The 26,138-nt window shown below is 42.0% G+C and overlaps 2 protein-coding genes across 3 annotated transcripts in view; one reads left to right on the top strand and one right to left on the bottom strand.

Moving 5' to 3' along the window:
• GALNT7 (polypeptide N-acetylgalactosaminyltransferase 7) overlaps window positions 1-13,306 on the top strand; it is a 70,839-nt gene extending 57,533 nt beyond the window's left edge. For both annotated transcript variants that reach the window (XM_054294862.1, XM_054294869.1), the window contains exons 7-12: window positions 358-475; window positions 2,431-2,553; window positions 4,555-4,773; window positions 6,910-7,008; window positions 8,285-8,413; window positions 11,016-13,306. In XM_054294862.1, coding sequence (XP_054150837.1) covers window positions 358-475; window positions 2,431-2,553; window positions 4,555-4,773; window positions 6,910-7,008; window positions 8,285-8,413; window positions 11,016-11,153 — 826 coding nt within the window. In that variant the 3' untranslated portion in view covers window positions 11,154-13,306. The remainder of the gene's footprint in view (window positions 1-357; window positions 476-2,430; window positions 2,554-4,554; window positions 4,774-6,909; window positions 7,009-8,284; window positions 8,414-11,015) is intronic.
• Window positions 13,307-22,209: 8,903 nt separating this feature from the next.
• HMGB2 (high mobility group box 2) lies at window positions 22,210-24,448 on the bottom strand. Its single transcript, XM_054295545.1, has 5 exons — window positions 24,359-24,448; window positions 23,750-23,919; window positions 23,437-23,582; window positions 23,175-23,349; window positions 22,210-22,694 (listed from the first exon to the last, which is right to left on the bottom strand). Exons 2-5 carry the CDS (start codon window positions 23,897-23,899, stop codon window positions 22,539-22,541), a joined length of 627 nt encoding a protein of 208 aa, XP_054151520.1. The 5' UTR covers window positions 23,900-23,919; window positions 24,359-24,448; the 3' UTR covers window positions 22,210-22,538.
• Window positions 24,449-26,138: the final 1,690 nt, after the last annotated feature.

The raw sequence follows: 26,138 nt of genomic DNA, 5'->3' as shown, positions 1-26,138 counted from the left end.
GAGAAACATCTCATCACACTGGTTCTCATCTTGTTTTTTATTTTAATAGAAAGATGTTGACTGCCTGAATGGAAAATTCAGACCAAGATTTTCTATCATCAGATTCATTAATTAAATAAATTATTTGTAGAAGAAAACCCGCAACATAATAAGAAACTGTGACCTCCCTAAAAATTATATAGATGCCACTTCAGAAAATCGCTGTAAGCTGATGACAAAGCTTTATGACTTTTCAGTGTGTTGCCATTTATCTGATCTTTACTACCCTTTAGCTGAATTGCTTTCCTCCCTAAAGCTTTCTCTGAGTGCTATTGTATCCTTTTGGCAGAAGGAGTTACACTGTCTTCCTCTTCGCAGGTCCCCTGCCATGGCTGGTGGATTGTTTGCCATCGAACGAGATTTCTTCTTTGAGCTGGGTCTCTATGATCCAGGGCTTCAAATATGGGGAGGTGAAAATTTTGAAATTTCTTACAAGGTAACACCAATATTTGAGAACTAATTCAATTAAATAGATTTTATTTTCTGTAAATACTTCTGTGTGCAGTTTAGACAGACCTACCTCTTCCTCACGAAGCCCAGGTTTTGGTGCGAGGGGATGTGACAGAGATGTGTCTCCTCAGTGTTTCCTTGTGGACTTTGGGACAGAAGTATTCAGAGAGGTGGCTTTGTGCTGAAACTCAAATGATGCATAATCTAGATTTTGTAAACAGTTTGGGATTGCACCCCTAACTGCACAAATATCCAATATAAAACCAGACTGGCAAATTTTATGGGAGGAAACTGAATGTTCTCATAGTGAGTATAGAAAAAAATTTCCAATGAAAGCAATATTAGAGAACAAGTAGTCCTCATAGTCCTCAGCTTATGCATGTGCATTGGAGAGTATATAATGGTGCAACAAAAAGTAATCTGCTTCCTCCCTGCCATTTTTGTGAGTGAAAAATTATTTTATATGCTTTTCAGCATTTCAAGAACTTCTCCATAAGAGAAGTCTTCATAATTGGAATACAAACTGCATAATTCATAATCACAGGGAGGATTTTACTTTCACTCTCAGGCATGTGCATGCTCTTCAGTTTGCAGGGAACACAAGATGATCGTCATTAGCTTCTTGTAGCTTCAGTATTTGCAATGACACAAGTGCAGGCAGCAGGAATTGGGCCCAATTAACAGACCAGAGTGAAGATGTCTTATAGCCTCAGCAGCAATCTGTGAAATCATAGCTGAATTTTACAAAAAGTACATTCAGAGCTCCCCTATTTACTCTTGCTCTGAGTTCTTTACTCTTAATAGCAGTGGAAAGCTCTTTGTGAGTTAGAGGAAAGCCCTGAGTGCACTCGCTCAGCTGTAAATCCACATGCAAAGGGTATTTATTGAGGGTTATGCACACAGGGTCTTTATCCATATAATTCTTCATCTTGCTTAGATCAAAATCATGACTGAAATTACTTACAGTAGTTTTGTGATTGAAATGCTCATTATGTAGACACCTCCAAAGTGGTTTCATGTAGATCACAACCAATCTTCAGAAGAACTGAACATTTATCAGTCTTGCATGCTCACTCCTAGATAGCAAATAAAATTAATATCCTTGCATACCTGAGGGGGTTTTTTGATGGAACTTAGGAAAATTATTATCATGATGCAATGAAGAAAATAAGATATTCTGCCCATCTTTCCTAATACTGGTAAATCATGTTTTTAATCTGGAATTTTGACTAATTTGAAACATTCACAAGGTTAGCTTGAATTAGAATTTGGTGCTACAATTAAACTTCTCCAAACTACGAGCAACTAAATTCTGATTTAAGTATATTTTCTTTTCCCCATTAAGGGATTATCCAAAGATATGTGGGAGTGAGGGAATTTCAGAATGGTTTCAGAATTTTTTATTTTCAAATAGTTCAAATATTTTTTTATTTTCAGCTACTATAGTCAAATATCTGTTTCTGCTTGGAGCAATGGGTTACCTAACACATCCTTATCTCCTACTAATATTTATTAAGAAAAACTTAAATGTGAATGGACATCTAACCAAACCCCATCTTAACGATGGCATGTGAATTACTTCAATAAAATCAAAATATCAATAATTCTGTCGTAATAAAAATTACCCAGTTCCTGATTTTGGGCAGTCATTCATTACCGTTGTTCTGAAATAGAGATGGAAAGAGATGCCCAACTTTTTAAAAAGCTTTTTTAAAAATTGCTTTAGTTGAGTAACTCTCTGGCTGAGTTGAAAGTGTACTCAGTATACCTCTCATTTCAAAGACCTGTTTTCTTTATGCTTACATCTGGAGCAAAAAGTACATAAATATATGATAGTATAGTAAGAAATGTAGCTGATGTTTCTTCCATAATTTATTGTCTATTTGTCTGTCTTAAATTCCTGTGTATATACATTGATAATACCTTTGTTTTACCTTGCAGATCTGGCAATGTGGGGGAAAGCTGCTCTTTGTCCCCTGCTCTCGTGTTGGACACATCTATCGTCTGCAGGGCTGGCAAGGAAATCCACCCCCTGTCTACGTTGGCTCTTCTCCTACACTAAAGGTACAGTTCTGAAGCAACCTGGAAAGTGGTTTTTGATTTCAGATAAGAACAGTTATAGATAAATGTGTTTAAATTACCAGTAACAGCTTAGTGAGCTCTTCATCCAAAGTGATTTAGTATCTTAGGCTCAGGTGGTCATCCCCACAGGAGAGAAATCTTTGTGTTCATCCCACTGTTACTAAGAGTAGAGAATCCTAGAACCCACTTTCTTGCTCTAAAGCCTTGCCCCGCTATCTCTGAGGTACAAAAGCACTTCCTGTTACTTAATGTCATCACCTCCAGCCTTTGCTGCACTGTGCCCGAGTATGTATGAACAACTCTACACATTCCGGGAGATGAAGATCATGGACTTGAAATCCCCTTTTATCTTGATAAAGATGGATATGATCCTACACCAAGTTAGTGAATTCTGGAATCTAGCATCTCTCAGACTTTTGTGTCTACATTTTTTAATTAAGAAGCAGTAAATGACACCTGGGAAGATGGTATGCTCTGCCCTACATCATGAGGCTTTGCAGCTCCACAGGTATGCTGCAGATTGTAGAAGTGTTATTCAAGCCCTGAAATTAAAATTAGACATCAATTCCAGAAAGCAAATGAGCCAGCTCTGTATCTCAAGAGAGAATTTGAATCAAGAAAAACTGTTTATATCAGTTTCCATCTACCAGCAGGAAGAGAGACCACCCTGCTGTTAAGTTTTTCTATTGCCCAGTTTGGCTTTCTCTTGGGCTCTGTTCTGCCATCAGTAACTCCCACTCCCAAAGACCCAGCTCTTTGTAATCAATTCCAATCCCAGAACAATCTTCCTAGACAATGAATACCTGTAGGGTTTTAGAGTATGGCTTGAGCCAACCTAACAGTTAGTTCCAAAGGCAATGTCCCAGCCTAGCTGAATGGTAACAACTATCCTGGCATACACACCCCCACAGCCCCCAGAAAAGTCCCGCATTAGTAATGTGAGTTGATGAACATTTTGGTGAAACAAGGACTGAGACCAGTACAAGGGAGCCCAGGGGGACATATCTGGGGTTAGAGACAGAGGAATGGGCAACAGGATAGCAAATGATAGGTCTATTGCTCAGTGCAGGCAAGATGCTAGTTTGCCTTGTCTGAAGTAATAAAAATCATTTCTTAAAATATGATCAAAAATATTTGTTGAATATCTTAACACCTTACATGAGTCTGCTGGCCTGCTTACTGAATGTAAAAAGCACTGCTGAGTGTTCTTAAATATGAAGTTCCATCTCTGTACAAGGCAGGATGTAGAAATAGCTTTTCCCCCTCTTCAGGCACCCTCCTGTCCTCACAGTAAATGTCCTTTTTTTATAGCTTTGTTCAGTTTATGCCAGATGTGGATTAAAGTCTCAATAATTTGTGCCTTCAGTCAAATCTTTTAAGACTATTTTAACATAGGTAATTAACACTAGAAGAATTTAACAAAGTGAGGCATCTAGAATGTGTGCAGGTTGTATAGAGATAGGAGTCATCAAAGAGAATAAGAAAGATGTGAGGGAGAGGCTTGTTACCAAGTAAGCTATCCAATCTTCCCCCTTCTCCAAGTAGCTGACCCATTTAAGACTGAATTTTTTCCCTGTTAGTGGACCAATACATATCATTCTCTTCATTAAAAATTGTGGAAGGTGAATAGAAACCATGAATTGCAGTTCTGACAGAAGCAAATAAATGCAACGTTTTATTGCACCCATAACTGAAAAGTCTTTATTTTCAAATAAACAATCTCTAATCTTAGAAAAAGACTTTGCATTCTCATTAAGCAGCCCAATTTAATTTGCTGGCTTCAGTCCTAAACTATCCCTTGAAAATAATATTCATGTGTCTTGTATAGTGTGCTGATAGTGACAGATTATTAGTGCTATATAATAATACTGTGCTGTCACTTTCTAAGAGGATAAATCCTTAAATGTCTGTTATTAACAAGGAGTTGCTTCTGGCCTGTTTGTGTGTGCTCTGAGGTCACAGCAGTGTCTTTCTTCCTCACAGAACTATGTCAGGGTTGTAGAGGTGTGGTGGGATGAATACAAGGATTACTTCTATGCCAGCCGGCCGGAGACAAAGGCGCTGCCCTACGGAGATATATCTGAGCTGAAGAAATTCCGTGAAGATCACAACTGCAAGAGTTTTAAGTGGTTTATGGAAGAAATAGCATATGATATAACTTCATATTACCCCCTACCACCCAAAAACGTGGACTGGGGAGAGGTAGGTACACCTATGTATTTTAGGAGCTTTTTTTAAAAAACTGTGAATTCAAAAGGAAGCAATTGTGACTTGCCATGTGAACAGGCTATTTGATTACTTCTGCACTAAGCTATATGATACTAACCAGAGAGCTATAAAGATGTAACCCAGGAAAAAAAATTATATCTACTTTTGCAGGTGTGATTTTTTAATTAGTTCCACAGATCCTTGAAGGATAATTTATGTCTAGCCCTGTCCAAAACACTTTTTTCTATAAGTAGAATGTAAGCTTTTTGAAAAGGAAAACATTTGAATCCTGCATATAGGAGTATTGGTGAAGATTAATAGGTGAAAATATCTTTTGTGTGAAAGCCTAGAGAACAGATCATTAAATCCAGGTGGAGTTCATTCTGCCTGTGTTTGCTCGGCTGGGATGTACTCACACATTTACAGCCTCAGCTAGTTCCTTACCTGCATGTAATGATTTTGTATGATTCTGTCACCATCGTTTCCAACATCAGTGTATACAATTTCTAACTTCACTAAATTAAGAATGTGGTTGCAAATGCAGCACTTTCAAGTGGTTGGCAGAGGAAGCTGGCATATCACAGGTGAGTGCAGGACCCCTCACTGAACTCTGCCTGTCTCATTCCGGCATTTTGCCCACACCTTGGCAAGCACATACTGCAGATCTCATGCCTGCTTTCAAATTTTTTCCCCCTCTGCAATTGATTATTTTTTTGCCCTGTCTCTCCTATTTATTTCACTTCTGCACACTGTTGAGGGAAATTAAGATCTTCTTGCTAGCTGAGGAGAGCTCCTGTGTCCCCCCAAATTTAGCAACCTTCTTCCCCAAGACATGAATATGATACATGGTTTTGCAACTTCAAAAGCACATTAAAAAATACAGATCTCTGCTGTCTCCTATCAGCAAGAAAGTGTCGCCTCTAATTTCTTAATGCTAGAATTAGTGATACAGAGCATGTGTGTGGTGAAAGGGGGTACAAATAATCTTTTGTCTGACAGACCAGATGAACAATGCCACCTTGATTTCTTACCTAAAAGCTAGCACAAAGCATCAGCTACCATATGAGCCTTAGACCTCCTCAGGTGTCTACGTAAAGAGTTTGGAAAGTACACTAAATATTGCTGTTCACCAAGGTGAAAGCATCAGAAAAGTGTAAAATAATACTGGTGACCTTGCAGGAAATCATCCCTGATAAAAGCAAGTGGGTCTGGTGAAGCAACAGGAAAATTCTGAGTTCAGAGACTTCTCTGAAGTTTTCTTCAACTCTTCTTCACAGGCTGCTAGTTATCCTCCATCTGAGAAGTCCTGTCCCCCCTCCCCCATTTGTAACACCACACTGATTGCATTTCCACATTCTGGGGTATGAAAGTATGGGTTCATCTTCCCTAGCACTCCCTGGAAGAGTCTAAGCTTAGTCCTTCAGACTTTTTATACCATTACAAAGAGGAAAGAGGCTCTGGCAACGAAAATAGGTCTGGAAAAAACGTTATTTGTGTCATAAAGTCTTTGTAAGGCTGCTTGTTGGCCCTTCTGAGAAGGCAGTGAGACAATCAGCAGTTGAGATGTGCTTTATGACAGGACTTCTGTTCTTTATCCCTGTGCCTGTCCCTCATCAATTTTGTTTCTTTTTTTTTTCCTGTGTAATTGCTGCTGCAGAAAGTCCCTCTGAGCAGCTGGGTCAGTGGGCTGTGTCTGGCTGTGGGTAATTGCTGCTGTGCATAACTCCTCTGCATCCTGTTTCTCTTCATCCACAAGTGAGAGCGACTTACCTGAGCTCCTGAGCTTATTTATGAAGACCTGGGAGATGGAACATGCTCTGATAGGAGAGTGCATCAATTAAAATACTTGGCAGTCCTATATTTTGGTGCTACTAATTTGGAATTGAGCTTTGCAACTCTGGCTTTATCAGCATACTGTGGGTCATAGAAGAGCCTGCAAATTAGCATGGGCAGGTTGAAGCTCCATCTCCCAGAACAGTTAACATCAGTACTTAAATTTCATACACAGGTTTGTCTAATCTCTCTGTCAGATTCCTGTTTCTGGTTTGAGAGATAAGTGAGAATTTTCTGAACTCTTTACTATTTATTTTTCCCTTGAGACTAACTCTGAGTGCAAAACCTCTTTTCCAGATTAGAGGCTTTGAAACCTCTTACTGCATCGACAGCATGGGGCACACCAATGGTGGCTTTGTTGAGCTTGGGCCGTGCCACAGAATGGGAGGAAATCAGGTAAGGAGCTTGGAGGCAAGTCTGAAGGAGAAGTGCTTGCTGTGGATTGATAACAGGCAGGTTTTCTGTTAAGCCTGTACATCAAGGCACCTAGGTGCCAGCTACAAAGGTGGGAATTAGGGCTTTCTGTAAGCATACTGGCATTGCTAAAGTAAAGCAGTCTGAAAATACCATTCCAAACATAAATGGTATGAAATTGAAGGCAAATTCATAATCCATTCTTCAGGGAAAGTGGTACATGAAGAAGCACCAGTATCACTGCTTCAGCTCTTAGCATTGCTCCTGATTCACCACTTACCTTTACTTAATAATTAATCCTTCAGGAAAAAAACCTTTACTGCACCTCAAGTATGTAAAGAAGTTGTTTTGGTCCAAGCTAAAACACTTTTGTGCAGTAACTCATCTTCCACCACATTAGAGAAGAAAATGAGCAGAAATTTATCTCCGCTTCATTTACAAATTAATTGACAGAACATAATTACTATTAGATGATAGCAATCAAAGCTTTTATTGTGTTTGACCTGTATCTTCACAAACCTGCCCACACTACCACACAGACATGCTGTTCTCTCTTTATATTTTCTTTTCTGGTTGGAAAATTTTTCAGAATTTAAAGTCCTTATTTAAGCCCATGTAAACTTAAACCAGGCATTTTTTTGTGGCAATCATAAAATTGCATTTAGGATGATTTTTTTAGAAATCCTATATGGATTAGCTCTTAGTAGCCCCTGGAAATGTCAGTTTTATTCTGATATTTAATGAAAAGGTTCCCTAAACTACATTTTCTTCATATGCTACCCAAAAACCCTGTAGCAATTATTCTGTAAGAAGTAGCTAGGATAATCTCTTTGTATCTGGATGAATTAGATTGATTTCCTCCATGGGTAAAATGCCAAAATTTTAGTGTCTTCACATGAAATTACTGTCCAGGATCAAGGACTTGCTACCAGGCTTTTATAAAGATAATGGGTTGTTTGGCCATCAAATCATACAAAGGTCTGTAATTAAGCACTTTTAGAAGTCTCCTTAATATGAATCCCTTTCAATTTTTGTCTTTCTAGTTAAGTTCTTGGCCTTTTAAGTCCTACAGGAAAGTTAACCATGACATTTAGTATTATGATAGTAAAAGTGTGTTATGCAAAATAAAGAACCCTCCTGAAAGACAGGTGTAATAAAACCAGAAAATGTTTTGAATGTTGTAATTTCATTGTATTTGCAGTGTTTATAGAATGCTCATTGAGTCAACTGTTGTGAAAATGGCTTTTTCTTTTGTTAGCTTTTCCGAATCAATGAAGCCAATCAGCTCATGCAGTACGATCAGTGCTTAACTAAAGGACCAGATGGATCCAAAATTATGATTACACACTGTAATCAGAATGAATTCAAGGAGTGGCAATTTTTCAAGGTATGCAACAGATTTATGGAAGAAAATACACTTAGATTTCATAGTGGGTTTTTTTCAGCTTTGAAATTTGTTTTATGTGTATCTGAAATTAAAGATCTGTAACAGGGTTAACTGAATTCAGTAAATTTTTAATGGTACATTCGCAGAAATACACGCATGCTAGAGAAACTTCCTCTAGTGAAAGATCCTTTTATTTATAGAATCTAGTTGCTGTCTTCTGTAGCAAAATCTTTAAGGAAAACTCCATGAGGCTACATTTGTTGCCACAGAGATATTAGGAGTTAGCACATGTGTCAGAGGAAGCAAAGAGCATGTCCACTCCTAGTGACAGGCTTTATAAAAGCTTTTAGAGCCATCACCCTCTCTGCTTGTATCCTCTGTTTCAAGAAAGTCTCTGCTGGAGTGCATTTAGAAGCTAGGGTCAGTATTAGGTCTCATTTTGGGCAGTCTAAATGCAGTGTTTCTCTGTTTAAAGACAAGATATTTTTAAGCCTGCATAGAAACAGGTAAATGTAAGATTACTCTGCCTTTTCATGTTGTCTTTGTCTTCTTCAGTATTTCACTTCCTGTTCATTAGGCATTCTCTAGTAACAATAACATGCTCTGTTCTTAATCCTGGGTGTGGTGCTGTTATAGTGCTGTTGCAAAATCTATAAATTTTTAATAAGGACTTGGAATGTTGGCTGATGTACATGTGAGGGCTGCTACAGTCTATTTAGTTATTACATCTGTAAGTTCTTTATTCACGTAAGTTTTGTTAGTGTTGCTTTAAAAAATGCCTACGTTTCTATTTCTGTTTGTGTCTTAAGAAAATGAGACTGAAATATCCTTGGATATAGCCACATATAGCTTGGTTCTGCATCTACGAAACTATTCCATGTAAAATTTTCTTCAGCTTATATAGCTAGCATATTGCATATTTATTAATTCATTACCTGGTTATCTGGGTTCTTTATTGTTTGTCTGAAAGATGCACAGTTGAGTGCAGTGAAATCTATTTGTTATCCTTTAAGCTACTCCACATTTTCTGATGTTTGCATAGAGCTAGGAAATATCAGGTACCATAATGCCATTTCCATCCAGCTCAGCTTCCTTGTGCTGGATAGACAGACAAATTTCTTTAAACATGAAATGTAAAAATCAGTGGCAGGTAAGGGCTAACTTCAGCTTTAATATTTCAGGAGAATAATATGTAGCAGTTTTTAACTCTCCAGCCATTCTAGTTTGTCCCAGCATGTTACTTGGCTTCTCTCTAAGAATTTCATTTATGCAAGATCCATTTCCTCTGCACTAGCACTGGTTGTGTAATTGTTTGCTTATTACCACAAGTTATAAGGAAGCTCAGTAAGCACAGTCTGGGCTGTAGAAGAAAACACTGACTGGCTTCTAGAAGGAAAAAAAGGGAGGGTGAGAATGAAAGGACCACCAAGGGTTTGTAACCAAATAGCATGAACTGGGCACACTGCTGTGCAGTGCAGAGGGTATAACTGTTTCTTCTAATGCTGAAGGTGTGAGGAATGAGACACTTATGGACTGCTGAAAAATGTTGTGGCCTTCTGTAAATTAAGGTTGCAAGGAGATTTTATGTGGTTGGTCTGTTGGCAGTCTCTGAAACAAGCAGTGCCAGTTTGGTGAGTGTAACATGCTGCTTGAGCACTGAGCACTAGCAGGGATCGAGAACAGGGCTGCTGGTGGTCTGCCTGTTGCTTTTGTTTAGGCATCCATTTTTCTCTCCAGCTAGATGACCCCTGTATCTGGTCACACAGCAGGAGCCAGGTGTTGATCTGTGGCTGTGCACACATGTGTGGGGTGATGGAGGGGGTCCCCACGCCAGGGGTGTGTGTGCACAGGGCAGGGCTGCAGAGCCCCCGCAGTGCCATGGGCTTGCTGCTGCTCCCTTTCCTCCCCACTGGATGCAGCCGGTCAGAGCCAGGGCTGCCTCTGGCACAGGGGGTCAGCAAGCAGGAGAGGAGCCACAGACCAAAGGCAGGAGACTGGAGCATGGCAGCATGGTGGGTGTGGAAGGAGACAGATGTGCCAGAGTCAGCCTGAACGTGCCTGGCGCAAAGGTTTGCGCTTCCTTGGGCAGCCTCCTGCTGCTCCAGAAGCCAGACTTAACTCTCATACTCTTTACTCTTCCTTCGGCCAGCCAAACAGGGAGCCAAGTTTTTTTACCCCTTTGGTGTTAATGTTGGTGTTGTACATTTGTTTTCTGTGAGGGCTGACTGGAGGAGGAGCTGCCCAGTGAAGTCCTCATAGAGCTGTCTCAAGAGTTAATCTTCTGGTTTGGTTACAGGATGGAGGAAAAGGCTAGAAGCATTTTAGATAGAGTTTTGCTCATTTTGTTAGTAGTTTGTTGCCTAAGAGAAACAGGCCTCTCAAGAGGACTTACAGGAACCAAAGATTCAATATGAAGGCTGCAAAGTGCTATGTTTAACAAATAGTAAAATGAGTGTAGAATTGATCTGTTTTGGGATGCTGAAACCTGGTTTTGTAAATCACTATATTGCAGATGTAAAGAAATGTTAAAAAACCCCCGAACAAATGAAAATAAACCCAACACAAAAACCCAACACATTTTCCTCGTGGTTTTGTCTTTCAGAATCTGCACAGATTTACTCACATTCCGTCAGGGAAGTGCTTGGATCGCTCGGAAGTCCTGCATCAAGTTTTCATTTCAGAGTGTGACTCCAGTAAAGCAACACAAAAATGGGAAATGAACAACATCCTTAGTGTGTAGACAGACAAAACCTACCTACTGACGCATTCATTTGTACAGGACTGAAAATAGCCTGAAAACTGCTGCAGTTATTAACTTTGTACAGCTGTGAGCCTCCTGGCTTCGATGAAGGACATAGAGGAACTGTGATTATTACAATAACATTATCATCCGCAGTTAATGTTTACAAAACTGCTTTACCTTAAACTCTGTAGATGTTTACATCTTTTTGTTTCAAGATGTTGGTAAATTAATGTGCTGTTAGCTATGGTTCGTAGGAACATAGTTAAAAGCGTTGTCGTCTTCTTTGGGATTACACTCAGGGGTCTGAAGGCAGTTTTTTTACACACACTTGAAAAGGTTGTAGTAATCAGATTTTCATAGAACTTGGTGATTATCAACCTGTTGTATATTTTTATTTAATTTTACATCTTACTAAGCACTGCCACAGGTTATTAGCCAGGGTGGCCTTCTCTCACAATCATGCTGCTTTTTTGGAAGATGAATTTGAACATATTTAGTGCCTCTTTCATTTCTCTCTTTCACAAGGAAAGCATTTGTTGGAAATTTGCAGTGGGTTGCTCTGAGCTGTCACCAGGGGTCGGGACCTGCCGTACCACCCTGTGTAATTAGTGTGCTAACAAAGACAAATTTCTATTGCCAGTTTGGCTGCTCTGCTTCGACGGGGTGCTTGGTACAGTGCAAGGAAGACTGTCCACTTTAGTGCTAATGTGGTGCAATTTGATGGAGGTAAGCACCCTCACAAATCCAGTTAAGAATTTATAAGCACTAATTTGCTTGTTTAAACCATGCCTTACATAAAAATAATTAACATAAACACCACCAACAACAAAAAAAAGCTGCACAATTATGTAAAACTTGGAAAGAATCAAATTTATACTGCTATTTTGAATGGAAATCACTTAGAGGTGGACTAAAACTTATAATTAGGAAAAAAGCATGCAGCTACTTAACACATCTGCCTGATTCATCACAGGGACATCTGTCAGCCAGTTTGGATGCCAGATTTTCGTTCCAAAAGAGAAATGGAAATTCTGAATTCACACTTGTTGGTACTAATCTTCTTGTTATTTATGTCATTCACAACTTCTCCAGAGGGATTACAAACACAAAAAACCAACTGCTTGGTGCTACAGTGTACAGAGTAGAATGAGAAGAAGTTGTTTCTAAAAATGTTCTGGAAGGGAGTTGATGCAAACTCCCTTAGGAATATAAATATTGACTCTGAACAAATAGAGAGGTGGAGAGGAAATGACTTATCCTCACTTCCTTTGTCCAGATTTTGTAACTTAAATGTTGACATCAGTGTACTGATTCCATAACTGTTGTCCCTATAACACGTCACACAATTAAGTATGACTAAATACTTCCCTGAAGTCTAGAATAGCATTGCATGCAGCTTCCATTGATGTTAACAAGGGTTATGTATCATGTTTGGTGACAGACTTGGATCTTGATAGGGCTGTCAGCACAGATCTATTAGTTTGGGATCTTTCCTAGTTTCTTTAAATTTCTCATCTATCCTTTCGGAGCTATGAAAAATAGAAAATAAAGGAGGGAGAAACTGGAAAAAAAAAGGAAAATAAGGTTTTGTGCTGGTACTTGTTCCTTGTGTGTGTGAAAACTGACTCCATTTGTGTGTTGGGTAGATTAATTTAATCATACAACTATGCATAAGAGAAAGAATGGTGGCACATAGATTGTGCGGGTATGCATTTTAAATGGGTATTATGTGCAATTCATTGAAAGCTGATGCTGTGTGTGAATATGAATCTGTATGTGAGACTGAAACCTTACAAAACATGAGATCATAAGAAGCTGTTGCTGTAATGACTTTTTCCTACTATAGCCGGCTTGGAAAAAAATAATTCCCATATTCTTGCTTTGTAAGTTGATGATAATATCACTATGCATTTCTACATATTTTATAAATTTGATTTATGCAGATTTTGATACACTGTATGTTTCTGTAGAAATTGTATAAATCTTTAAGAAATTTATTAGGGAAAAAATCTGGGAAACTTATGTATATCTTACTCATGGGTTGCTTGTTTTTTAGGTGAAGTAAATAAAATATTTGAATTTTTCGTTTTACTATACTTTTCAGAGTAAAAATGGATTATTACCTTTATAGAAACCCCCATATCTCAAAATCTAGGAAACTTCAATGTTACAAACTTACAAATATTAAATGCAGTTTATTTTAAGTTTTATCTAGGTACCTTTTGTTGCATCTGTGGGGACTCAGGTTTTTTTCCCAGTGAAATGAAAAACTTAAATTCCCACTGAGAACTGACACATGGACATATTTGGATTTTTGTATCACCTGTCTGATATAATTAGGTAGATTTAATATGTTCATAGAAAATCAACTTGAGAGTAGAACCAAATGCCAGGTCTAGTTTGTATTGTTTTTACTGTCTTATCTTAGTTCGTTTATGTTTCCACTAAGAAACATGTTTGAACCTAACTTTATTTCTTCCTGAGAAGGTTCCTTAGCAAAGGAGGGTGTAATTAAATCAGGGCATGAAAGAAACAAGTTCTAAGAGTGAACCCAAGTGCTGAAATCTGCAGGGCTTTTTTTACAAGTGGGATTCTTGCTTCCCAGCCATATCTGTCAGTGCACTTTTGAGTATTCAGATTTCAAAAAGCTCTTTTGACAAAACCCTGGAGTTATATCACTGACTATTCATGTAGGCAACACCCTTTTATGCATAGAAACATGGACCAATAGGAAGGAAAGGACATCTTTCTTTATTACCAGAGATCCTGGCACCAGGATAATCTACAGCAGAACCCACAGGAGTACCAAAGACATCGTCCCCTCTGATGGGTTCCTAGAATCAGTGCATTCTCTTTCCCTACTGCCAGTCAGTCTCCTTCACTACTGCCTGCTTCTTCCACACCATTTGCCTCCAAACTGCAGTCCCTAAAGCCAAAACTTATCAACTTACAGCTCTAAAACTACATCAAGAAACTTGAGATCTATTATAGCATGCCAGAGATGTTAAAATTTTATGCTCCTGATCTGTGAGCCTTCTTGCAAGAAAAAGCAAAACATACCACTGCCTGTAAAAAACACAAAAGATGCTTTGGTAGATTTTTGCTGTATATAAAGCACAATTTTCCTTTTACTTTAAAAAGCATCAAATTATGCAAGAATCTATGGAGGCAAAGTAATAAGGAGAGCTTAAGAACATGAAGAAGAAATTATCTACACTTTTGAACACAAACTTTGTTTCTGTAAAAGCATTTATTGTTTGTTCCCTGCTGTTGAGTTTAGATCCATCAACTGTAATAGGTGTAAAGAAATAGGGGAGAACAAATTGGAAATGTTTCTGTTTCTGGTTGTTCTCATTCCTGTGAAAGGCATGAGAATGCCAGCTCTTGCTGTGTTCTGAAATCCTACCTTGCTTACTTTGATGAGAATAATCTGAGAAGTGTCAGTGGCTATTACTCTTCCGGGGTAATATGTACTTTCAGGGAACATCAGAAGTGGTTGCCAGCACTTGGTCCTCCGGCTGTTGACTTTACTTACCCTGCAAGCCTCCTCTGAACTCCTGCAGTGCTGGATCTGTAAATTGTGTGGCTTGGCTGGCACTATATAAAAGGACTCTCTACATAGAACTAATCTAGTTAGAAAAAGTGATAGGCTGTCAAAAACGATGCAGGTGATTTTGGCTTCCTTGGGTTTTGAATACAACCCAAAGCATAAACTGTGAGTGACCCTGAAGTCTGAAAGTTTGGCCCTCCTGTCACGGGAGCCTCAGTCATGGTGCCCCGGGTGTGTGCGGTGCTGTGAGCTGTCCCCCGTGTCACCCTCGGCTGCAGGAGCTGCTGTGGAGCCCGGGAAAGCAGGAACAAGTGCTCATGTGCATTTTACATCCCAGTAACCCAGGTAATGCTCAGTTACCTTTGTTTTTTAAAATCTTAACAATCTAAACCATTCTTTATATGGAGGAACTAATGAAGTGTTCTCCATGACCACATAACAGGGGGCCTGTGATATTAAAACTAATATCAGCCCTTGGGATTGTTACCTCCTTGCACTGCTCTGTGGCTTTTCTGATCAACAGTGTGCATGGAGCCTCTCCAGCCAAGCAGTGATCTGTGGTGGCTGATGGGTCTGAGCTGACTGATGGAAAGTGCATGTTCCTTCAGTCAACAGGTCAATGAAGGTGACAAGCATCCAAGTCCGTAAGGAGGAGTTAGAGCTGCTGAAACACCAAGATGAAAAGGTTTGTTTGCATGTTACTTACTAATCAAAGAAACATGATTGTTTTAGGGACATGAACAGTGTCCTCTCTGAAGTGGAGGGCAGCTAAAGCAGGGCTGAGGGCTGGGTGTGTCCAGCAGCTCTTGTGAATGCAATTGTTCAGTGTGAAAGCAGATCTGCCTCCAGTGATCTAACATTCAAATGATGTTTCTTTTGCAAGAGTAATGCCTCCTGCACATAAAATAAAAATAAAAAAAAAAGAAAAAAAAAAAAAAGGAACAGAAAGGTGGGAGAAGCAGCATAACTCTAACTCATAATAAAACCAAACAAGTGTCTGAGATGAGTATGATGGCAATAGCAGCCTTCTGGCTGAACGTTCCTGGCAAAGGGAAAATGAATGGAGAGATGATATTTTACTTCCCTGGAAAGGGCTGCTGGTGGCAGTGTGTGTCAACTAAGAAGGCAGCATGCCCAGACTGCTGTTAAACCGCAGCCTTCAGATGAAGAAGCACAGCTTGGAATGGGCTTTCTGAGCCATGTGAAGGCATTAAGGTGGACATAGGAATCAAAATACAGCCTTTCCCCTTGAAATTTGTGGGAGGATTTCCCCAGGAAAATAATGTAGGGCAGTATCTTTCTAGAAGCCCTGAGATTAGACAGGAGCAGGTCTTTGGGTACAATGTCTTCTGTCCCTCTGTGTCATTCTGCACAGGAAACCCCAAACCCTGCCTGGCAATGCAAGCTTTGCCAGCCTGAGCCTGGGGGATGGCTGCAGCACCTTGCCAGAGCCCTCAAGGTCATCACAATTGCCAAACAGACCGCTACAAATGCGGTTTTTGTGTTTTTATTTCTCAGACAGCAGAAACTGTGGAAGAAAAGTAGGACTCGAAGGAAGTAGAAGCTTTCTGGAAGATTCTTGTGAGTTCATAAGAAGCAGAGATTTGGGAAAAGCTGACCAAGAGAAAAAGCATGGCCAGTTCTGGAAGTGCTGCTATTCATGCTGCTCTTTTGATTGCACTGAGGAATGCACTGGAGTCCTGCCTGTCCTGAAGATGCCAAGGAACCTCTGGAGATACAGCTGATCAGCCTGGCAGTGGGAAGGAAAGCTGTCTGTCCTGCCATCTGGGAGGGAAGGTAAGATGGTGTGGGGTGTGCTGAGGAAAACAATTGTGTAACCCTGTAGCAGAGTGGGGTCTGGTTACCATTGATACTAAAGCTTTTGAGGAGAAAGTGATATTGAACGGGCCATTTCCAGCTGGAGATAAGAAACACTCCTGGGTGGGTTTTTTTCTGTAACATTTTCCCATTATCTTCCAAGTCAGTATAAAAATAATGGTTTATGGTCTATGTTCCAGAATTATCATGGGCAAGCTGAAAAATATTTTGAATTAGGATAAGAACTGAATGTAACATTAAAACAGTAAGCACATGCAAGATCAGATCAAAAGTCCAGGTAGCACAGCAGCCTATCTCACTCAGAGGTCAGAAGGATCAGTGTGGTCAAAGAGTGCAGGGCAGAGTGAAAGGATGCTGCAAGGATACTTGTATGACCTTGTCTTTGCTTTCTGGCATTATATAACTCAAAGACTTTCTGACTAGAGATGACATTTCTATTTATTAGTACTGAATTCCTCCAACTGCTGCTTCAGTCTAGGCAGACTTTAGTCATGTGTCATCTGATTTATGCAAAAAGTTTTAATGTTTCTGAAGAGGCATGCTGGCTCTGCAGTGCACTCCTCTCCTGACAAATCAGTGCGATATAGGTGAATTTTGAAGGCTTGTTAAAGGCCCTAGTTGATGAAGGGGCAGTCAGTGCTGGGTCAGTGCAGAGTTCAGCCAGCCAGGAGCTGCTTTCAAGGTAGCAGCACTGACAATAACATCAATAACTACTCATTTTTCAAAGGGCCTTTCAGAATGTTGCGGTCTTGTCCATACAACCATCCCTCCAGCTCTGATGAGGAAATTATTTATGGGTAGAAACTTTACCATTGGATGTTTCGGCCAGGAAATTCCAACAATAGCCATACAACTTACAGGTGGAACACTGGATCTGCTACCTATAAGGATTTTTCTGGTGGTTGACTTCATATTCAGTCCTGGAATATCATGAGCCTCTCCAACATTGAGGCTAAGGGAAATGGTTTCAGGATGTCAGGATAATCAGAACAATGTACAGGTTCACTTACTAATTGGCGCTGGCCTGTGACAATTAAGTAATTTGAGGAATTTGTGTAGGGAGTCATCTTTTTTATCAGGTGGATCTGAATCTTATGTTATTCCACAGTTAGGAGATTTAATGCATCCCTGAGGGGCTGTGTGCATTGGAGAATGCAGCAGGGAGCTCAGCATCTGGGCTCTGTTATGGGATTCTTGACACTGGATTCAAATAGGATCTCAGAAAAGCAGAGGGGTGGTGATGCAGCTCAAACAAGAGGCCCAGCAATTTTTGGAAATGCAGAGCCTGCTGGCCAAACACTTAGGTATTTCAGGATGTGTAAAGAAATAGAAGCCAAAATGAGAAAGCAAACAGAAAAATCTATGCTAAGGCAAGTGAAGTGGGATCAGCAACCATCACTAGCACAGCAAATAATCCATGACTGAACAATATGTACTAGATTATGTACCAGTGTTATAGACCAGATGCCGATGATAAACTGGTATGAAAAAGTTCAACACATCACTGGCTAATCAAAGGTAAAACTCCTATTTCATTCTTTTTCTGATTTTCTCTCCACAATCATTTGCAACTTAATTAGTGTTCTAGGAGTTTTAAAGCCTAAATATACTGAATCTATACAGTTCCCAGGTCTGTAGCTGTTCTAATCAGGACACACACATGCATATTTATAATTTTCCAGACCACAGGAAAAATAAGACCAGCTTTGTAAATAGGCTTTGTTCTTCTATGACCTAAGAAAAAGGAAACCTTCAATTCCTCTAGGGAAATGATAAGGCAATACTGAATATGTTTGTAACTCTTTTAGCTGTTTTGTTTGTAACTCTTTTAGCTGATAATGCCTAACATGCTGTTTGCTTTTCTAGCAAACATTCGTTATGTCTTCACAGAGTTGTCTGTTACAGCTCCAGCATCTCCTCCAGACTAATGTAATATTACCCCATATTGCCCAAAACTTGAATGTTAGGCCTGCTTTTCCCCCTTCACATGTGATAGGGGAGCACATATTAACATGTAATACAATTTGTACTAAAACCACATTTCACCTGCTGGTTTTACTGCTCTGTCACTTCAGGCTGCAGGCTGGCTTTGTACATCTTCACTGTTAGCTCTTGTTATTCATGCAAGATCTTCCATGGTGATTTTACTTCTTTTATGAGAAGTAGACCAGAAAAGCTCAAGTAGATCAAACCTACCTGATCTGCTTTACCTCAAGGTTTGCAGATTTCTTCAAAGAATATTTACAGCTCTATGGAACATGATTTCCCCTTGTGAAATCACAAGTTCTGTTTAGCCATTTGTCCAGCAGCTCTCAGCTGTACTGTGGCTCTTACCAACTTGTCATGTGGACACCCTGGTCCAAAGCTCTCTGCATCTCCACTGAATGTTTTCTAAAAATTAGTGTTTTGTTTGTGACCTTCCATTCATCTAGCACTTAAGACAGTTTTAAGTGAAAAAAATATAAAGTACGGTTCAAAGTTCAGCCATTTCATCACTTGAATTTCCTTAGAACTTTTGGATGAATACCATCTGTCCTGTCAGTTTGTTTCAAGTTCTTTTACACTTGGATTTGAGACAGATGCTTCACCATGCCTCCTCCATTAAAAAATTTTGTCATGAGAACTGCCTGAAACCCCTCTACAAGGTTAAAAAGTTTTCTTCTAGGCATTGCTACTGTATCTTGAGCATGCATTGTCCCTGGGACAGTCTGGCAGCCCTCTTGGTTCTGTGGATGCCCAAGCTTTGGATGAGTGAATTTCCTTCCCAGTAGCTGGTACAGCGCTGTGTATTGGATTTAGGGGGAGGATAATGTTGATTTCATTGTCACTGAGCAGTGTTTACACTTAGCCAAGGACTTCTCAGCTTCTCATGCTGCCCTGGCAGCCAGGAGGCTGGGGGTGCGCAAGGGGACACAGCTGGGACAGGTGACCCCCTCCACTGCCCAAACAGATATTCAATGCCATGAGAGTCAGCATGTAACTGGGGTGAAAGCTGGCTGAAGGACACTCTTTGGAAACTGGCTGGGCATTATTTGCTTGTTTTTCATTTGCATCACTTCATTTGCATTTTTAAATCTTTTTATTATTTTCCTTTTTAGTATCATTTATTCATTTATTATTATTTTATTTCAATTATGAAGCTGCTTCTATCTCAAGGCATGGGTTTACTTTTACCATTCCAATTCTCTCCCCCATCCCACCGTTTGGGGAGTGAGTGGCTGTGTGGGGCTTGGTTGCTGGTTGGAGCTTAGACACGACAGATGTGTTTGAAAGTTGTTAGTTTGTTTTCCCATGTTGCTCTTTTGCTTTGCCACATGTTGCTGTGTCTGGCCTGTTGATGTGCGGGGTGTTTTTGGCTTTCTGGTTTAGAAATAACTTGAACTTTCTAAAAACTGCTTTCCTACATTTGTTATTCTCTCATTCTTCCTCTTTATCCACCTCAGACTGATTTTTGGTGGACTTTTGGTCTGCTTTACTGTGTGGGATCTTTATGGTGAATTTCTAGTGCAATGTGAGAGCTCTTCCCAGTGCCTGCAAACCATTTTGGGCATGCCTTTTAGTTTTGGTTTTAGACCTCCCAGTTCATCTCCAGTGAGTTATTTCATAAGTTTGTCCGTATTGAGCAGTGATGTGAAAAACTAATTCAGCTTTTCTTCTATGGCCTTATCTTTACTGAACATTCCCCTTACACTTTGATTACTTATTATTCCTTTCAGCAAGTGCTCACAAATGGGCATTACATGAACTCCCTGACCTGACACATCATACTTTTTGAAGCTTAATTTGAAAGCAGTAATTTTCATGTACTCTTTTCCATTTGCCTTATATTGAACATCCTTCTTGCAAAAAGGACAAAATATCTTTTTTTTTTTTTAAATGTCAATTATCTTGAGTCATAGCAACATTTTCAGTTGATAGATCAGCCCGGTGCAGAGTTTTTGGTGTGCAAGTTGTAAGGACACCTGAAGGGTTATATTTTGTTTCAATTTTAAAAAAACCCAAAACATTTCAAAAAATCAAATTAGTCAATGTACTCTGACTTTACCCCTCCACTGCAGAAAATTTAAATAATCTTATCAGAAAGACTCCATGAAGCATCACTGTTCTGCCCAGGGAGAGGATGTTGGAAGTGAGAGGATGTGGGAAGTCTGAACAGATGTGGTAACCAAGATCAGCATGCTCTTGGATACACACTGTAACGGAATTGCCTCTAGATAGAATTTTTGAGTTAAGAATACAGGTGCTGTAGGACTGCAAATTCTACAGCAAAAAATGTTCTTGAGCGCTGGAGGTGCTGTTCTGCCTCCCACTTCTGGTTTATGCCTGTGGCTTCAGGAAATCTGAGCCTGAAAAATGGAGCTATTGATCTCACCTGTGCCACCTTATCTCTAGCAGGTCCAACATGTAAAACAGCAGCTAATCCTTCTGATGGCACTTAAATATCTCAGGGGCATGGTAGGGAGGACAAAGAAACTCTGGGGTTCTAAGGCTCTCAAAGATTAACACCTACTCCAGTATAAAAATATTTGAATTGCCTTTACAGTTACTTAATTTCCATGCTTACAAGAATATACTGTTTTTCTCAAGCCTCTTGTTTCAGAAAGTGCTGTTATCTTTGACCTATTCAGTGACATTTACCATAGTAAAGTCCTGAAAACACTTTTTATCTTACACAAAGTACAATGATGGGACACAAACTTACTTCCTAAGCTAATGGGCAATAGGGACACATTTTAAACAAAATCTTGGAAGCTTGCCCTTTATATTACTTAATTTTTTAGACATTACACATTTCAGGGCTGGGCTTTTCAAGGGCTAATAAAAGTTATTTCCTGGTATTTAGCTCAACAAATTAAACCTGAGCTATTTAGTTTAGCTGTAGGATCTCAAATTCCCCAGTTGAGAATATTGTTAGGTACCTAGATTTAAGCCTTCATATATATTGAAGTAAAATAAAAAGTGAGAGCCAAGGAACAGTATAACTGGTGACACTGTTACAACCACGAACAGGAATGCATCAGGAGCACTTGTTCTTTACAAATGCCTTCTCTTTCTGCAGGAATACACTGGGGGTAGACATTCCAACATTTTTCATGCAGTTCTGCAAGCTGTGTATTTTATGAGAAGCCAGTAATACTAGAGCCAGGGGGAGAGGGAAGGAGTAGCAACATCTGGGAAGACATGCCTCTAACTACATCTGTCTTACAGCCAAGGCCAGCGACCCTGAGCTCTGGAAGAGAAAGTTCCAAACATTCATTCATTATCAGCTACTAAAGCAAAACAAAGGCCTGTGCTTCAGCAGCCTGGGGAAAGATAATCCAGGAGTAATTATCCAGAACTTCACTACTTGAGAGATTTTTTTTTTCCACCACAAGGTAACACAGGCAAAGGCTACTGTAAGGAAAGCATCAGTTTTAAGGAATGGTAGTGGGAGAGGAAATCAGTTAAAGGAGTTTAAGTGGCAGCAAAAGCTCCAAGAGTCAATGCCTAAGGGATTTGCCAGTCCTGCAGTAACAGCAAGAGCCCAGGAACACTGCATGTTCCCACAGAGGATTCCAGCATTCTGGGGGCGCCAAGCCTCTCGGAAACATCATGAACACAAATAGAATAATGTACAACATTTTATTACAAAACTGTTAAAAAAGTAATACAATGCAACAAAATACTACAAAATATAAGATCAGCTATTAAGCTACCTTTGTTTTACTTAGCTAAAAAGAAACACCTGGCTATCAGTCACTGAATTTCAATAAAACCATTAAATATGCAGAAACAGCAGAAACATTCAACAACTTTTGTTTTTCCAAAGCGAACTGTAGCAGCCCTTGGCTACTGCTTACATTATAATTGAAGTCTCCCTACAAAGAACCACATGACCTATACACAATTCTGTACAGATTTTTATACTGAAGCTAACAATGAGCTGCACTTGAGTTCACATTCTTAGCAAAATGTTGGATCCCGAGCATAAATCTTTACACCAGGACATTCATTTATTCTTCATCCTCATCGTCTTCTTCCTCTTCTTCCTCCTCCTCCTCTTCCTCCTCCTCCTCCTCTGGTTCTGCTTTCTTCTTAGATCCTGCAGGCCTACCTGGGCCCTTCTTTCCTGCATCACTCTTGCTCTTGGCACGATATGCTGCAATGTCCTGCAAGAAAAATGCTTTTAAGTTGCTAGCACTAGAACACTACAGACAAATCTGCACTGCTTGAGTATGTCAATGCTACTGTACTGCACAGGTCAGATACAGTGCATGCAAAAGCCTGAATTTCCACCTTGGGACTTTCACACTTAAATCTTTAAGCAAAAGAACATGCAATGCAGACAGTTTTAAGAATTTTATGACCATGGTGCTTTGGAGTCTGACTACATTTATTTTAGCAAGCAGGTGACCTGTTTTCTGGTAGTAAGGCATCTTGCTGGTAAAATCTCTAGACATGCAAACCCACATCCAGGCTCCTCACTGTAAGGGTTCCAGACACCTGCCCTGCCAACCCTTCCGTGTCTTCTAAAGGCTGACAGAAAGCATTAAGGATTATAAACCCCTTATGGTGTGGGTGCAAGACACAAGTCATATATTTACAGTGAGCTCCACAACTTTAAGTTTGTTGTATTACTTTTACTGTACCTTTTCATACTTCTCCTTTAGTTTTGCAGCCTTCTGTTCGTATGGCAGTTTATCTTTGGCCGACTGTTCAGACCACATTTCACCTAATTTCTTTGCTGTATCTCCAATGGACAAGCCAGGATGTTCGTTTTTGATTTTCGGACGGTGCTCAGAACAGAAAAGGAAGAACGCAGATCTACATCGAGAGACAGTGATTAAAGTTAAGTATCAAGCTATTGGAATACTTTTTTCTGTGGGGGAAGGGAGTCATAGAAACACTCACGGTGGTCTTTTAGGAGCGTTGGGGTCCTTTTTCTTTCCCTTCTTCTCGCCTTTGGGAGGAACATAGTTTTTCATCTCCCTGTCATAGCGAGCTTTGTCTCCTTTAGCCATTTCTTCAAACTTTCCTTTTTCCTTGCTTGACATTGTCTGTGGGCACACGGAGGGGAAAGAAGAGGCTGGATGAGATAAAGCAGCTACTGACCCACTAACGCCTAAGCAGCAGCTGCTCCCAGGGATCTTTTCCCAGCAGCCCGCAGCAGGGGCGGGGGCTGGCCCGCCAAGGGCTCAGCACGGCTCGGCCCGGCCCCGCTCACCTTCCACCGCTCCGAGCACTTCCGCGAGAACTCTGCGAAGTTGACGGACGAGTCCGGGTGCTTCTTCTTGTGCTCCTCGCGGCACGTCTGCACGAAGTAGGCGTACGAGGACATCTTGCCCCGCGGCTTATTGGGGTCGCCTTTGCCCATGGCGAGGTCGGCGCGGGTCCCTGCGGGCGGCGGTGTATGGGGAGGCGGCGTGAGGCGGGGCCGCCCCTCAGGCCGCTCCCGCCTCCCGCCGCCTTCCCGCCCCAGCGCGCCCGGCCCCGCCCCCGCCGCGGCCCCTCTGCCCGCGCCCCCACCCCGCCGGGCCCGCGGCCCCTTCCCCGCCGGCCGCCTCTCCCCGCCCCCCGCGGCGGCTGCGGCGGGCAGCCCGCCCGGCCCCGCCGCCCGCGCCCCAGCCCGCCCCGCCGGGGCCGGAGCCGCCGCCGCCCTCCCGGCCCCACCCGCCCGCCAGGAATCCTCCCCTCAGCCCTGGGCGCGCCGCCCGCCCGCCCGTCGCGGGAGCCCCTCGCTGTCTCTGCGCCCGGGACCGCCGCTGGAGTCCGCTCCCCCCCCGCGCTCCCTCCGTCCCACCGGAGAGCTGCCGCCCTGCGGACCGGGCCTTGCCTGGCTGGGCGGAGCGGGCGGCGCGGGCGCTACTCCCTCAGGTGCTGCTGCCGAATGGTGCCCGGCCGCGCTCTTACCGCCTCTTGTTTTCCGCGGCACTGCCCGCCACAGCAACCCGACCCGCGGCACCCGAGAGCCCGCCTCCCGCCGCAGCCCATTGGCTGCCGCGCACGTTCAAACTGCCCGAAGCACCGCCCCTTGGCGCGGAGGCTGGACGGGATTGGCTGTCTGCCGCTCTGACGTCAGCGGCCGAGCTACTCCCGGGCTAGGTCGAGCGCGAGGGGGTCGTTGGCGCCTATACCCGTTGGAACCGGTTGGGGCGAGGAGCGCGGGGAGGCGGGGCTGGGCGGAGCGCGCTGGGCGGTGATTGGGGGAGAGGGACGGTTTAAAAAACCGCGGGGGCCGCTGCCATTGGCCGGCGGGGGCTGCGGCCGATCTGATTGGGCGGAGTGCGGGGGGGCTGCAGCGTGGTTTAAAAATACAAAGGGAGCGGGGCTGGCGGCGGCTCCCTCAGCTCTGCTCCTTACTCGGCCTGCCCGGCTCGGGGCGGCCGGGGTACCAGCGCCGCCCTCTGCCCCCATCCTTCCCTCCGTGGGGCGGGGGTCTGGCGGGCAGGAGCGGCTGGCTGTAAAACTGGGCTGAAAGTTGGGTTCGGTGCCCAGGCGAGCCCCGTTTCTGGGGGTCCCCCAAGCGGCCCGGCCCGTCCCGCCGCGGGGTAGGGGCTGCGGTGGGGCCCGCTCCCGGCTCCAGTGCGGGTTCCCCCGCGGAAGGAGAGTGTGTGGTTTGTAGCGATGCCTGGCAGAGAGAGCTCCTGCTGCCCTCTCTCCGGCTAGAGGGGCCTGGAAGAGCCTGGGGCTGCCTGTGAGCGCTGCGTTCTCTCTCTCAGGCCGGGAAGGGAAGGTGTCGGCTCTCCGAGCCTGGCGCTCTCTGTGAAGCGCAAGCTGCAGCAGTGGAAAGCTGGGGACTCAGTCTCGGTCGAACTGAGGTCTTCATGCAAGCCACGCCCGTGGTTTGCATCAGTGCTTTCAAGTGTACCGCTAGTAGCAAATCTGGCCCTTTGGGTTTGGGCAGAGAACTGAAGTTTCCATACAGTCTCTTACACTGCCATGTCACCCCAGACTACATTATACTGGTTTTGCTGACGCTGGTTTTCTTCTGTCTGATTATTTTCATCCAATTTTCAACTTTGGGTAAATATTCTTAGTAATCTAAGTGGTTTTTAACACTTGTTTTTTCAGGTGTCGTTTATAGCCCTAGTGAGAAGCAGGTTATTACTTTGTTTACTGAAGATGCAGTGCCTTCAGTAGAACTTTCATCATGTTAACTTTCCTCGATGGTAAGAAAAAACAAATCCCTAAGCTATATGAGAGTATTGAGTAGCTGCAGGTGTGACAGTGGCCAATGTCTTGATCTCCAGTCTCCCCAGTTCAGAGTTGCTCAGTAAAAGAACTTATTAGGTGCAGTGCTTCAAGCTTTTCTTCCTTTCCTTCTGACAAGTATAGGTTCATGTGCAACAGTTCACTAATTTGGTAGTAATCAGTTATCCCTGTTTCATTTTAAGCTTTGTGTGTTTGCCCAAACTGCAGCCCTAAAAGCCAAAATCCACTACAGAAGAGGGTAATTGGCAGGTAAATTAACAGAGCAACCCACAGATTATGCATTCCCTCTGCAGATGTCAAAGCCTTCACAAGCCAGTTATTCAAAACCTTGTATTAGTTCACTTAATGTGACTATTACTTTTGATAGTGTTTAGCATACAAATAAAGCTTAGCCTTCCTTA

Source organism: Melozone crissalis, unplaced genomic scaffold, assembly GCF_028551555.1.
Source record: "Melozone crissalis strain CALT ecotype California unplaced genomic scaffold, PUWL_Pcris_2 ptg000006l_1, whole genome shotgun sequence".
Lineage (NCBI taxonomy): Eukaryota > Metazoa > Chordata > Aves > Passeriformes > Passerellidae > Melozone > Melozone crissalis.
The sequence above is the reverse complement of the archived record's forward strand: the minus strand, read 5'-3'. Positions and strand labels throughout refer to the sequence as shown.